The following is a 15,091-nucleotide window of genomic DNA, read 5'->3' as shown; positions in this document are numbered from 1 at the left end:
CTGCAATAGCATAGCATTTTACATGGGCAAATAAAGAGGAGTGAAAGGAAGGTTTTTCATGATTCTGAGTGACATCATAGACTGTGTGCTTCGCCCTCAATGACATGCAGTTCAGTCAATATCCATCTACAGTTATCTATCTTCTGATCATTGTAGGTGCATGCCAAATTCAAATTTCTGAAGTCTTTTGCACATAATATTTTCAGGTATCTTGGTCTTAAGGCTACTAAAGCTCAGGGAGTTAGATAATGTAAAAAGTAGGCTTTTCTACATATCAAAAATGATTTTCTTTGAAATATTTGTCTGCAACTTTATGGTTGCTGTTACCAAATGCTGCTTGGGAGGTCCGCAGATTTTGTTTAAAGTTACTTGTGTGAGTGGTGTAAATTTACACTGCAGCCCACTTGTGTCATGCAATTGTTATTTGGGCACTTTCTTGCTCTTTGGGCTCAAATGTGCAAACTAGCTGGGCTTTCTCCCCTTCCAAGGCACGGCCTGTGAAATGAGTGTTCCCAATGCATGGTGTGTTTAGAACCAGGTAGAAAATTTCTGTAGTGCATTGGTAATCCTGATGGAGCCATCTAGTAGACACTTCCTCCCTATGGAATTGAGTACGGTAGGTTAGTAGACGATAGTAGAACCATCTGGAAGAACTACTTGAAAAGGCCTAGCATGGGAAGTGTGAGTAGGAAGTTATGTGACTTCATGTTTCAAGTGTTCAAAAGCATGCCAGCACCTAACATTACAGCTCAAGATAGTGAAATGTCTGGCTCTTGAAGAAGTGACGTTGATCTATAGATTATTGAATGTGACGGCTGTTCTTAGGATTTTGAAACAGGCCAATTATGTTGTGTGAAGTGCTGTTCTTGGGTTCCTCAAGCAGGACTGCAGCATGTATTCTGTGATGGCCAGACGTGTGTGCATGTTTCGGTAGGATTGTGACTTTTGTTTGTTTGATGCAGTGCTCTTGGATTCTGAGATGTAGCAACATATGTTCCTGGAGATAGGAGGCTTGATGTGTATTTTGACAGTCTGATAACCTGTTATAATGGTACTGAGGCAGGAGAGCAGCTTGCGTTGTGTGATTGCCACTCTTTGGGTTCTTGATGAAAGCCTATAACATATGTTGGTGTGATTGCCTTTCCTTTGGTGTCCAAAGACATTGACTGCCAACCTGTTTTTTGCCATGTATAGCTGTGATGTGTTGAGTTACAGGCTTTCTTCTTTCTTTCTTTCTTTCTTTCAGACTCATTTGCCCAACATTAAAGTGCATGCCTACTTTGCCCCAGTGACTCCTCCGCCCTCGGTCGGCGGTAGCAGACAACGCTTCTGCAGATGTTGCATCATCCTATGACCCAGGACGACATCTACATCACGAGCCAAGGGTGTTGTTCCACTATTGGACTCTGCCAACCTCTTTTGCAGCCATGACAGTCTGCAAGCATCAGTGACATGGACGGAGGGTAATGAACTGACCCTTCCTCTTGGGCACCCGTTCACTGCCATGCCTCACTCCAGCACATCAGGACGCTTCTGCTCCCTGGTGTGGGTTAACCAGATGTTCGCGGACACTGGAAGTTAGAAACACACTGCTTTGATTTCTTGTTTCTTGAAAACCAGTTGGGATGAACCATTCCTGCTGGAGCTGCTCAGAGAACGTCCTCCAGTAAGGACAGTTGCAGGTGAAGGCTCACTCCTTTGGAGTCAATGAAAAACTGTGAAGCCTGCTGCCTGGGGACAGCAAAAGCAAAGAATGCAGCTCTCTATGTCGACAAATGACGCTTAGAATGGAAGAAGGCAGCCAGTAGCCTCTCACGACAGCTGCAGTCATTGGCTGCACCTGCAGCACGCTCATTCCTGCCCCCAGCCATGATCATAGGCTTCCTGCATTCTTGTGCTGATGTAGTTTGTAACCAGTTTTTTTTTATTGGTACTCATCCTTTCTGCAATTTTCTTATTTGGGTACTTCTTTAGGTCACATTTATGAAGAATTTGCAGACATTTGTTTGTTCCAGGAAGAAATGAGTCTTCTGATTTTGCACATGGCATTGTGCCGATTGTCTGGGGAAATCATCGAAGCCATTACACCAGCTTGCAATCCCCTTCCTCCTCTTCCAATTTTCCCCAGTCAAATGTCTCTGCTAGCACTACCAAAGCCCCGAGAAGCTGTGTGTACCGCTGAAGAGTCGTCTTTATGTTGATGTGTGCACGTCACAGAAGGAAATCCCAGCCTGCAGTGACACAGATCTGAGTCTAGGTTCTTATTGAAGCAAGGTGCATTTCCAGGATGGTCTCCCAGAGAGGACACTGTGAGCTGCAACAGAGGGATGTAGGCTGACCTTGATTTGAGGCTTTGTTTCTGCATGAGTGTTGGGAACAGTTGAACTTGTGCTCATATGTCAGAACGGGCTACAGACTGTGACTTGAAACCATGAGAGATCCTTACACCTGTCTGTCTGATTGATCATAGACCAGAGATCTAGCCATGGTCTTCTTTCCTTTGGTGATATTACTCCTAGATTTCTGCCAAGAAGGCTCCTCTTGCCCGGATTCCTCATAAAGGAGATCCTGTGGGTTGTTGGTGTGTTTCTGCTAGGTGCTATGCATTTTGCTCTCAATTGAAGCACATTTCCTCCCATCTTGTTAATCGTAGAGCAGGAATCTCTGCATGTGCTTTGTAATTTGGTACTATGCTTCTTGAACTCATGGGAAGAAACTTCCTCTGGTCCAATTCTTCATTACATAGTCACCTGTAGTTGGTCTTGTGCCTAATTAGACCTCTGAGTTGCAGCTTTCTTCCTGTTGGATTCATTATAGCTCAGGAGCACAGTGTTTCTCATTTAGTTCACACCTCCTAAAGCCCTGAGACTTAGGCTAAATTTGCCTGAGACCAGACAAATTAGTGATTAGCCTGAGGGGGTAAGGAGACTTCCTGTGATGGCATTGCTAATTAAGTAGGTCATATGAGTTGTTTATCCATCGTTGGTGGTATGCCTCCCTAGACACTTTAGAAGTAAGCTCCGTATTCCTGGATTCATCAGCAAGGTACCTGTTGTTGGTCTTTGTCCTTTTTTGGTTTTCCACTTGCGCCCCTGCTAATCAGGCTATGTTCAGCTTAATTCTTCATAGAGCTGGACGCTGCGAGCTGGGGTTGCCACTTTGTTCTGGTATTCATCTTAGATACCTAAATAACAGGGTTCCTTCAACTTAATTGGTCATAGGACAGTCAGCTTGGATATTGATTGCCTTACAGGAGAGTGTGCCATGTATCCATGGGGATACAGAGTCTGGCAAGCCCTATTACTGATAGAACAGATCTTCTCAGTTTTCTGTATTCCAGTATATCTCTTTGGACACTCTAAAAGGGATGAAATTGGCCTGATTCCTCGGGCACAAAATACCTTCTCTTTTATTCAGAGAGCAGGTGATCATTGTCCTTTGATGGTATGTCTCTAGAAACCCGTGATTTGTCTACACTAGGCCATATTCCTCATACAGCAGGGCCCATGAGTTGCTTTCGTACCCGAGTGATGGCATCGCTCCTGGTTCCTCTGGGAAGCTGACTCCCTCTTGCTGGTGCCTTGTCGAGTAGGTTCTTAAGGGCTTGTGTTTGTTTTTTGAGAGCATATCTCATTCATCTGTTTGCTGATTTGTTGGGACTATGACTGAGTTATTTCCTATCCCACCTCTTTTAACATCTATTGGTATGTTTGGCCTAGCTGCCCTCCGACTCCGCTACTCTGCACACGTTCTCCAACACCCAGACACTGTGTGACTAAGAAGTGAATTGGGCTTTATTTGATCAGGGCATCATCACAAGCTCCCTGTTATGATTTTCTTTTTTCGGTGTTTACTTGTGGTTGTCTGGTGATGTGCAATGTGATCTGCTTCTGCAGAGAAGAGGTGCAATAGTTGTTACCACTTCTCTCTGTTGCACATTCCCACAGAGGAGTAGTAGTCTCAGGGCATAACTGCATTTGCTTATAGATGCTTCTTGTGCACTGATGCACCCCATACTCTGGAATGTGGAAGCCTTTCTATTTTGAGAGACAAATGATGCCATTAGCGTCTGTTAGCCCCAAGACATCTGATTTCATTAAGTCTCAAAAACCCTAAAGAGATTATATGTTTTATTTGTTTATGCTGGTCTCTTGACCATATCTTTTAAGGTTGGCATAGTAGCCATACTTTTTAGTGGTCTTTGTTTTCCTCTCTGCTGTAAGGGAACATTTTAAATGCATAATTTCTCTTGTGGTGTAAAACCAATTTTTTCTTTTTTTTTTCTTCAGATGTCCCTTATGTTTTCAGGTGTCCATCTATTTTTTCCCATATGCTTTTCAAAGTATGTGTTTGTTCGTATCCTTGTCAAGTGCAAAAACATCTTTAAACATTTTGCCATGAAATTGGTGGTCTTCGGCGGGCACGTAAAGTGTATTTATTCCCACTCACAGATCATGAACTAAAGCGGTCTTTGTATTTTTAAATTTATTTTGTGTTACTATTCGAGACGCTTCCTATACGATTGTGAAAATAAGACATTACTAAGTTAGGATCACCTTCTAACTCATTATGAAATGAGACTAAGACATACAGTATTTGGGACACCGCTGCCCACTATGACCTTTCTTTTGCTTTAGTACAAGTTGCTTTACATACACTTTGGTCTCTAAATGCCACCCCCATCTGTCACCTCTGCAGGACCCCAGCAGACTTGTTCCTCAAGTGTCTATCAAATTCTATATTCTGCTGTCTCCAACTTATGATTCCTGCATCAGTTTGTTCCACCACATAGGCGGTTTTGGCGCTAACATACATGATAAAGAACCAAAGACATAAATGAAATACAAGCTACTCGGCAACACCCAGTAAATCTTCAACTTCGAGATTTATCAAACACCAAGGCAGTTAGCATAGCAAGTGATAGCTGACTATCTGATCCAATATTTCAATTCCATTCTAAATGGTCACATTTGTCATTCAGAGTTTGAGGATTACCGTTCCCTATACTCCTGCTATAGGCACTGCATCAGAATATGTTTAGTATTTTGTGGTCTTAGGAGTGCAGCCTAAGACTTCCACATTAACTGTTCAAATACTCTGCCACCTTTGTTTTCTGATTTCCTAGCGATCTTCCGATGCATTGAAATTTTTTTCAACTCTCAGCTCTTCAACCCATGCCAAAGTGGCCAAAGAAGATGTTCAAGGTTCGGAAACCTGCCATTGTGGACATTTAGTATACGCCATTTTAGAATTCAATATACTTTGAGTCCAACATAGGTCCGGCCTTTGGGAACTTTATTTTCCCAATGTTTATTGTCCATGAAATTGTGGCTACAAGACTCCAAGCCACATCATGACCTTTGATACCAACCCCGAAAACAGCAATGGCAAAATATTACCTCCCACATCAGGTCAGAAACTATTACAGGATTGTAAAAAGGAAACTAAAAAAATCCTGTGATAAGGAAAGAGACAGAGAGTCTTGCTCATTCTTCCACCAGAGATCATCTTTCTCCTCCAGAAAGGAGCAATCACTTAAGTTCACCAGCCAAGCATAACGAAAGCGGCTTGTGTTGTTTCATAGTTGTAAGGAGGTATTTTCTTAGATTCTAAATGCTGCAATCAGCAAAGCTGGAACACTGGGACATTCATGTGAATCCTGCAAATGTTTCAACCATGCTTGAAAGTGAGAGATACTAGTTTCTCCTGCCTTCCGATGATGGCTAGATATGGGAACTGCTGTCCCCAAAGAAGAGCCTGGCAACAGTTGGCTACAGCAACGAGTGTACGAATGAAGGGTGGTGATGGTAATATACATGCACATTTTTCTCTTACAGAATTCCCTAGATCTTTAAGATGCCTATTGTGAAATAAGGCAAAGTAGCACAGAACTTCCCGCATGCTTATGTAAAGAGCCTCTGTCCAACATTTTCTATTTGAATGCCTTTTGCAAAATACTCTGCGTAACTGGTACCTGACCTGAAAGGTATGTATAGCAAGCTACTGGGTACACTGGCTAGAATGTCAAGGTTTTCTCTCCATACTTATTGCGGCAAAAATTGACATTTTCCAAGGAAATTTGTCATCTCTTGATTGGAACCATACATAGTGAATTAACATGGGCTGCTACTTGTATATCTAGCTGCAGAATTGTTTGGGTGAACTCTGTCAGGACATGGGTAGAAATACCATTAATGGGAAATGAAATAGACAATTGATGGAAAATTGTGTTGCATGTTCGGTGAATTGGAATAGTAAACATTTTTCAGAAACAGAAGTGTATACCTGATTTCTAAATATTAGGTTTCAGCTTCCATAGTTGATGAATCCCTTCCTTTACTGCTACTCTTTAAGGCGATATTTAAATTTAGAACTTCTTCCTTGAGGTCCCCATGATAGCTTATAGTGGTCAGTTCATGAGTGTTCGCCAGAACCACCCTTTATTTGTTACTTTATTTTTATTTCACTCTCCAGTGGATGTCCTCAGCATGGGCTCAGCCGCTCTGCTTCACATTTTCTGATATTCCGACGTCTGCTACACTGCACATCGAATATTATGTCCTTTATGTAGGGCAAATCCCACAGGCGCTTTTTCTAAGGCCTGGTAAAATTACTGGCCTTTGAGGTGAAACCATTTATATTTAAAAAGAAAATGCTGTGATTTTGAATGCAGAGAATTCATTTTTCAGCAAGAGTGTTTCAGATACAAATCTATTGCAGACATCCTTGTTAAAGCTTACTATTATCTTTGACTTACTTCGGGTATTAAAATTGAATTCCACTGGCTGTTTAATGGAGATAGGTGATCGTACTGAGATACTATTGCCTGCGCTTACGTGAACTTTAAATTCAGAATTTACTCCCATCGCTGTTCGAGTCATTTGCTATTTTTAGGCATGCGGTTCATTCTTCGTTTGTTAGTCTTCATTTCAGTTCTTCCCTTCCTTCATCTGTTGCATCTGTAGAGCTGACCTTTGTACTCCGCACTGTTATTCCTTTATTTTGAGGGGAGGATCTATCAATTTGTAAAGCTGAAAACCTGTCCCTGAACTGAGCACTACCCATTGGATAGTCTGTTTCATATCCTGCTTTGGAAAATATCTTCATCGGGCCCATGCCTAAGACCACAGAAGGGACTGGCTTCAATGGCAGCATTTTTTAACATACTTCTTTTGCTGAGGTTTACACATTAGCTAGTAGGAGGTTAATCTGCACGCTTTGTGAACTCTTCTTTTTAGGTTCATGTAGATAGAAGACTAGGCAGTCCTTGCTGTGCTCAGAACCTTATGTACTTCAATCCTTCTTCATTTGTGACTTTCCTCCAACAGCTGCTTACCTTCCCAACATTCTTCCTAAAATCATACTACTCTATGCAGGACCAGTTTTGTAAAAGAACAAGATATACTTGCCTTTTTGAATGTGCCATATAGAGCTGCATATGGCCTTCCATCTTTCACGCAGAATGAGAAGTCATGCCTCCCACTAAAATGTCAGTATTGTGCTGATGGAGATAGCACAGAGCACAAGAATTGTACACTGGTAGCAAACATATCTTATAAACGGAAGGAAAGTTGTGCTTGGTAAGTGAGGTTCTAATGGCACACAGGTGTGCAGGATGTCCATTCTGGAGACAAGTGTTAAAGATTGGCAACCTTTTCTGGTCTCTAGAGGCAAAAGTCATTCGTTTTTATGCTAACAGAGATTATATGGTAATGCCATTGACTTTGCAGTGGTGATTCAAGTCTATTCAATCTAAAGCATGTCACCAGTTTCTTTAGGAAAGTTTCATTTATAGCAGTAAATTTGTGACCAGAACCTTGTTTCTGCTTTGCAGCACTTGCACTTACTGATTAAGGATTTTGGCAGCAGGTGCATGGTATGGTGTTTATGTTCATGCATCTGAACGAAGATGGCTCTTGCTGTTGGGTCCTTGCTTCTGGGACTGCTGGTTGAAATGTTTGACTCAAATGCCAGCATCATACAAGTAACTAGTACCCTTAGTAAAGCGAAATACCGCTAACAGTCCATTCTTGTAATTGCAAATCAAATACAACCTAAGTGGTGTACTTCATGATGTAAAATGTACGTGAAGTAGTACCCGGAAACAAGCCTGACATCATCTTCGTGTAATTGCCTATCACCAAACAGTGGAAAAAAAGTATCTCAAGATAGCGAGAACATCAAAGGTTTCCTGAGGTGTATGTCAAATTTTACGAAAGGGCAGTGGACCAAATGGTAATGACGCCCACAACAAAAAGCAAAAAAGATAAAAAGGGCTAAATGAAAGAACATCGGACCCAACAACTAAATGGCAGGGGAAGGCACATAATATGATACCAGAAAATTGTTCAAGATACAAAACTAGTTGTGCAGGTAAGTTTCAATTTCTGCCATCTCATGGCGAGGATAGAACTGGTACCTGAAGTTCAGTGTGTCAAGACAGTGACTTTGAAAATCTCCCCCTTGCTGTCTTCCTTTTAAAGAGTGGACGTATCTTCTTCTCGCTGTTGAGAGGCTTCAGAATATGTTTGTGTACATTTATTTTCTTTAAGTACATCCTGATTCTGCTAGTAATTGAGGAATGCTGTGAGGAAAGGAAGGGTGACACAGACACAAGCCACAGAAGACCTCTTTTTTTCCGGTGAACCCATTTACTCCATTAGAAGTGTGTACCGATGTCACTTGTATAAAAGGTAATGTACAGGGACAGCCCATTCAAAGACCCCTTCCCATGCATGCTCAGGCACTTGAGACTGGGGTGCATAGATAATTTTTGTTTAGAACCTCTCATTATGTATTGGGTTTTTTCTGAGTATTTGGGTAAAATCCTCGCCAAATTCCAAGGGAGGGGTGGGGGGCGCAGACTACATGCGTCCTGTAGTCAACTGTGGTTGCAAAGAGCAATGTTGGGCATATGGGACTTTTCTCATGGATAGGACAGTTTGCAGCCATTTCCTTTCTTCCGTCATAGTTTTGTCAATTTTGTGGCCCTCAAGTTTGGAAATGTGCCCTTGTTCTGCAAGATAATGTGGCAATCTTTTGCTACAGCTTCCATGTTACATGTGCACATGATCTCTGGAGTAATGTGACTTCTCACCACCCACTTTATCCTCATGAATTCCACAGTGTTGATGCTTGATTGGGACCACTTGACACCCAGGCTAGAGGAGCTGCACAAGTGGCGCTGTATCTCAAACCTCCGCTGGAGTCAGTTCCAGCCTTTACAATAAATGAGACTAGTGTTTGTTTTGGTATCTCGCTTTGTGGTAGGTCAGACTGGAGAGAAGCGTAGGGTGTGTTACTGCCATAATGAAACAGAAACATGCTCAGCCACTGTGGCGACTTACTGAGGGACCCCGAGGGATTACAATATTGTTGCAATTAATCTTTCTAAACAAAAAAATCTATTTTCTAAGCATCAATGTATTCTTTTATTGTTATGTTATTCTTCATGTGCTGTTTCATGGCTGGCCCATGTGTAATATTTTCTTTGTTCGGTTTTGTGTGTGTGTGTGGATACGGGTTGGGTGGGTTGGGAAACTGGTTTGAGCAGGACTGGTCAAGAGGAAAGTTTGTATGACAAGGTTCCTTCTTCACAGTTGTTGAGAGGTGACAGCTGGAGGCGTTTAGTGTATCCCATTTGTATAATCTTTGATGGCCATGATGATTTGTCACACTGTTGCTTTGCAGTATTCGGAGACTCTGTCCTCCTAAGCCGGCAGTTTTTCCCCACACCGTAACCAACACTCTGGTTGTCCTTAGAATTGTTCAAGTCCCCTCTCCAAGATCGTCACGTAATTTCTTTTTTTTTACTATTTACTTAAAGAATTTCAATAGAATAATTTGATGTATTGGTTGGCCTTGTTCACAAGTCCAAGGCCCAAGTAAAAGCAAAGAAGTCCTGCCACTGTTTTGGAGAACGTACATACCGTCACCTTCATCACTTGTGATGTAGGCTCCAAAGGCATTCTGCAGGAACTCACAGGTGAATCCCCTTTTACCTCCATTCCCATCTTGTCCATCTAAATTTGCTTTCAGATCTTCAGTTAGTTTTCTAACTCTGCCATCTTTGCATGGGTAAACCTGTAGGTCGATCTCCATGCACAAACATCCGAATTGGTAAAATTAGGAGTGCTCTTTTGTAATCTTTATTTTCCATCTCATACCACACAACAGCTGGAATCTAGCCTTATGTTTTGCTTCAGATGTGACACCCAGACAAATCAGGAGAAGGCTTGTTATCCATATATCTCATTGATTTACTCTTGGCTGCAATGAGGTGGCTGTCATTCAGATGCAAGTTTCAACTTATGTTTAACGTTTTTTAATTCTGTTTTCAACCACCATCGAGCCTGAAGAAAGGAACGTCTATTTAAGAGTATAATGAGGTCCCTAAATGTTTACAGGCAATGCTTTGTCATATAAAATGGACAATCAACCATTGTAAAATTTGGGTTAGATCTTGTTCATTGTCCAAAATATCCATATACAATGTTTTGTTTCCTAGCACCTCCTGTAGGGTTAGAGGAGAAAACCAGAGAGGATGGGGTGTTTGCTGGGATATTGACTTGTTATTTAATGTCTGGTCCATCAGACGGGGCCTTACTCTAAACTGCACCTTATCCCAAATGTTTTCTGTTTATGCCTTCACATGCAAGCCATTTGTATTGGGTTGACCATTCCAAAGGGCTGTCAAGGGAAATCCTGTAGGCTATGAAGCATTGATATTTAATGATAATTTATTGTTATTTAATCATACCCCTTACAAAGAAAGACCTGGACATGTAAGTCTTTGTCTCGAAATGTCTCAGAATTGTGATTAACTATTCAAGGAAATCTTTTAAATAAAAACACTATTCTCTTGTGTGTATCCCTAATGGTTAATAGTTGTGCAGATCATAGAGATCAGGTCTTTGTTATGCCCTTGTGGGCCTGATGGTGCTTTAGTCGGCCAACTAAAGCAGTATTTCACCACGGCACTTTTTTTTTTTTTTTTTTTACAAGTGAGACCGAAGGTTTAAAATACACTCTGAACATTCTTTGATGCAGACATTGTGGATCTTATCTTACATCCTCTATTACGGTGGGACATTGCTGCACCCCAACACTGTCACTGATGACTGGGCAGGGGGCAATGGGGTTAGTCCTCGGCTCCAGCTTCAACTATACCTCAAACTGAAATTAGAGGCATCCACCATGGATTTTTCGCTGCCACTTTTTTTTCAAGATGGTTCTTGATACAAATGAATTATTAACTGAGAATATGCCGGTGACTTGTATGGATTTCTTGCTAGACACCCTCTTTAGCTGATGGCACAAGCTGCAGATCGCATTCTAACCCTGCCAAAGCCCTTTGCATGGGAAGAATGCCCTCCATACAGGGAAAGACATTACTCACTCTCGGGTGAGTGGTGACTGAACAAGCACGACCCATTGTTTATTTTCGGTTCTTCTCCTTCTAGCGTCTGTTCATATTCCTCTGATGCGTTTTATTGCACTTTAAATCATGACTCGCAACACGCCTAAGTAAATGTCCACAGTCCACTAAAGGAAGAAATGGAACCTTGTCATGCTCTTCCTTAAAACAAAATATATATTATATATATATAGACCTGTAAAATATAATTTTAATGATATTGTAATCTGTGCTTTCCCTTTCCTGAAATCTAAGTGTGGATATAATAATGCCAATTAACATGAAAGTAAAAAAGAGTAAAAGAAACCTTTGTCTGATGCCTTTTTTGTGCATTGTGGTCCTGTATGTGGCATCTATGTGATGGCTTGCTTGGTAGTTCTCCAGAAAGAAGAGTGACATTTTTTTGATGACTACGCCTTAAGTTTGTAGCAAGGCTTGACGGTGTGTGCAGTTTAAATGCTGCAAAGGTCAAGTACATTGTGGAGTGCTACATAGCAAGTACTTTGTGACAATGCAAGCTTTCTTTGAGCGCATAGAAAGTTACAGTTCAAGCTTTTTTTTTACATAGTGGAGCTCATGAATCCAAGCTTCCCTCGTATAGCTTAAACCTTGACATACATCATGAAATAGAACGAAGAAAGCTTTCCTTTTACGTCGTGGTGCCAGACAGTACCAGCTTCTTGTTGTACATCATGGAACTTGACAACACAAGCTTCCCATTGTACGCCATGGAACCTGAGAACACAAACTTCAGGTTGTACGTTATGGAACCTCCCAACACAAGCTTCCCAGTGCCCGCCATGGTACCTGACAACACAAGCTTCCCATTGTACATCATAGAAACTGACAACACAAACTTTTTGGATCCTAGGGCTTCATGATATAAGCTTTCCTTTTTCATCATGGAGCATAAAGATACAAGCTAGCCATGTGTATTGCAGGTTGTGAGAACACAAGATTCCTATCTACATAGTAGAAAGTTGCAGTACGAGTTTGCATGGCACATCACAGACCATGAAAATTCAAGCTTGCCTTGCACATCATGGGTGTTACTATTTAAGCTAACCTTGTACATCATGTAGCGTGATATAAATATGAAGATTTCCAGTTACAGTACTTCCAGAATAGTGGTAATAGGAGTTTCCCTTGTGCATTCTGGAATATGACCGTATATGTTTCTGTGGTGCTTCAAGGAGTGTGACAGTATAGGCTTTCGTTGCACATTGTGCAGCGTGTTGCAAGCTCCTTGTACACAATGGAGCCTGATAATGCAAGTTTCCCATTTACACCATGGACCATGACAATGAGACCGTTCCTTGTACTTTGTAGTGCACAACAATTAAGCTACCTTTTTCACCTTGAAGCATGGTCGTTCAAACTTTCGCTGCACTTCTTGATATGACCTCTTTTGTACATCCGAAAGCATGAAGGTACTTGCTTCTCTTCCAACTGCATGAAATGACAATTCAATCTTCCCTCGCACTTTGTGGAGTGTGACTGCTTGCTTCACGTGTTGCTGTGCACTTCCTCCATTAATGGCAGGATTCATGGTAGCACAGCTTGTTTGTGATATTTCTCTCTTTCTTTCAGTTTCAAGTGTGCATGGAATGACGCGTGGTCACGGTCCCTGCAATCACAACACCTGTGGACACAAAAACCACCTTAGACTGGGTTTGAACCTGCCCAATGGGCGTGAAAGCTCAATGTCGGGAGACATCTGACCAAAAGCATTTGTGACGCATTATCAGAGAAAGAAGATTTTATTAATCTTTTATGAAGAATAAAGAAGGAAGGTGTCTTCACCTTTGACCAATCCCTGGTTTATGTGGCACTTAAGGTTTAAAGTTAAATGAGAAAGACTCCAAGTGGGGTTGGAGATGTGGAAAATACTATTCAAAGTGTACAAGTTCTGACCAACACGGGGTCTTTAATTTGTGCAAGGGATCCTAGCAAATCTAAGTACTTGGTATGTGTTGTCTGGAAATCCAAGAAAACAAGAGGAGAAATACATTTTGATCATAGTATACCGCATTTGAGGAAAAGGAGTTCTCAAGCCTAGTGGGTATATGAGAGGTTTGTAGAGGATGCTGAAATAGGAGAGACGATCATCCAGTATTAATATTTCTATTTAAAAGATCTCTTTATAAAAGTCATGGCAAACAAGAAACAGATAAGTACACCACACTACGCCACATCCATGCATGGTAAGAATACAAATTGCAAATCGTTGAACAGTATAAGCGATCTCCACCTCTCCATCCATCCCCATCATAAAACGTTAGGTGCAGTCTGAGGGAAGAACAGTTTCAACATCGGCTGGAATGAGGGAGGTACAGGCTCTCCTTCTATATGTATTACACTTGCCCCAGATTTTCTCCCACTTACTATAACAGACCTGGGTGTCGCATTTCAATTTCTCAGCCATCATGCACCAGTCCATATACCGCTTCCAGTTTCTCAGGAGTGGTGCAGGGGCTGCCCCCAACAGACAAACAATGTTGTGCTTTGCTATAGCCAGACCCAAGGTCATCCAGGTCCACTCCATGTGGTTTAGGTCATATTTAGCAGACACAATTTAGCGGAGATTGCCACCTCTCACACACACACACACACAGGCCACACAGGCCTTTCATACAGGCCATCACCGACTCCTAGAAGGGTTGTATAGTGGGACAGCTCCAAAGAATATGGGAGAAAGTTCCCATCTGGCCACATGCGGCACCTCGAGTCTGCTTTCCTACCCATTTTTAGCATGATCGTGCATGCAAGGTAGTACTTATGTAGAATTTTGAGCTGCGCTAAACAAAATCCAGCTTTAATAGCCAACTCCCTCAGGGACACCAGAACTTTGGACCATTTATTGTTTCCCTAACCCCTGGATCATGGTCCCATTGTGCTTGCAAGCGTAGGAGTGTGTCTAGTAGATTGTTTATCAACTTTCGATATATGAGGGAAGTCTCTTTACAGGGCATATGGTCATCAAGCAACCTTTCTTCCAGTGGCAAAGACACAGGTAGGCCCACCCCCTGGGGATTTGTTTCCATTAGTGCATGTTGGATCTGTAAAAAGCGAAAGGTCTCAGGGGGAGCCATCTGGTAGTCTTGTTGCATGTTTAAAGGGGGGTGATCTCTTCCCTAGAAAGAACAATAAGGTCCCACTTGTCAAACCCAGGTTGTGTTTCAAAAATACAACAGAGGGTTCCTGAAGACTAATACTCAGAGAGGGAGGCAGGGAGTAAGGCAAAAACAACAACAGAACCTCTCACTAGTATTCAATTAAATCTAAGTAATATATCCTACATCAGTTCAAATAATAACATTGTCCCAAAACAGAAGTTATTGAAGAAACCTATTTTCTTTTTTATTCAAAAGGTTTTCTAATAAGTAAGAACATCACTAAAACAATATATCGTAATTGTGGTACCAATTTTGTATGTACATTCTATATACATGTATTTATATTATATACAATACCCCCAGAGAAAAGAATATCACACATAAAGGCCCAATCGAAACAAACACACAATTCGTCCAGACACACAGTCTTACAAATCTCACAGACTCTCACCAACTGAATCAAATAACAGAAAAAAACAATTGGAAACAATATGGAGACTTCACAAAAACATATACCATATATACAACACAACACAACAAAAGTGAAGCGCCGACGTGC

The 15,091-nt window shown here is 41.6% G+C and overlaps 1 protein-coding gene across 2 annotated transcripts in view; it reads left to right on the top strand.

Annotated features, from left to right (window-relative positions):
* The window catches only part of FBXL20 (F-box and leucine rich repeat protein 20), a 604,101-nt gene extending 590,972 nt beyond the window's left edge, over positions 1-13,129 (top strand). Inside the window, exon 15 of one of the 2 annotated variants that reach the window (XM_078645644.1) lies at positions 13,007-13,129. In XM_078645644.1, coding sequence (XP_078501770.1) covers positions 13,007-13,027 — 21 coding nt within the window. In that variant the 3' untranslated portion in view covers positions 13,028-13,129. Of the gene's footprint in view, positions 1-1,246; positions 8,274-13,006 lie in introns of those variants that run through there. The other variant, XM_078645643.1, reaches the window with a different exon arrangement.
* Positions 13,130-15,091: the final 1,962 nt, after the last annotated feature.

Source organism: Lissotriton helveticus, chromosome 5_1 (assembly GCF_964261635.1).
Source record: "Lissotriton helveticus chromosome 5_1, aLisHel1.1, whole genome shotgun sequence".
Taxonomy (NCBI): domain Eukaryota; kingdom Metazoa; phylum Chordata; class Amphibia; order Caudata; family Salamandridae; genus Lissotriton; species Lissotriton helveticus.
The sequence above is the reverse complement of the archived record's forward strand: the minus strand, read 5'-3'. Positions and strand labels throughout refer to the sequence as shown.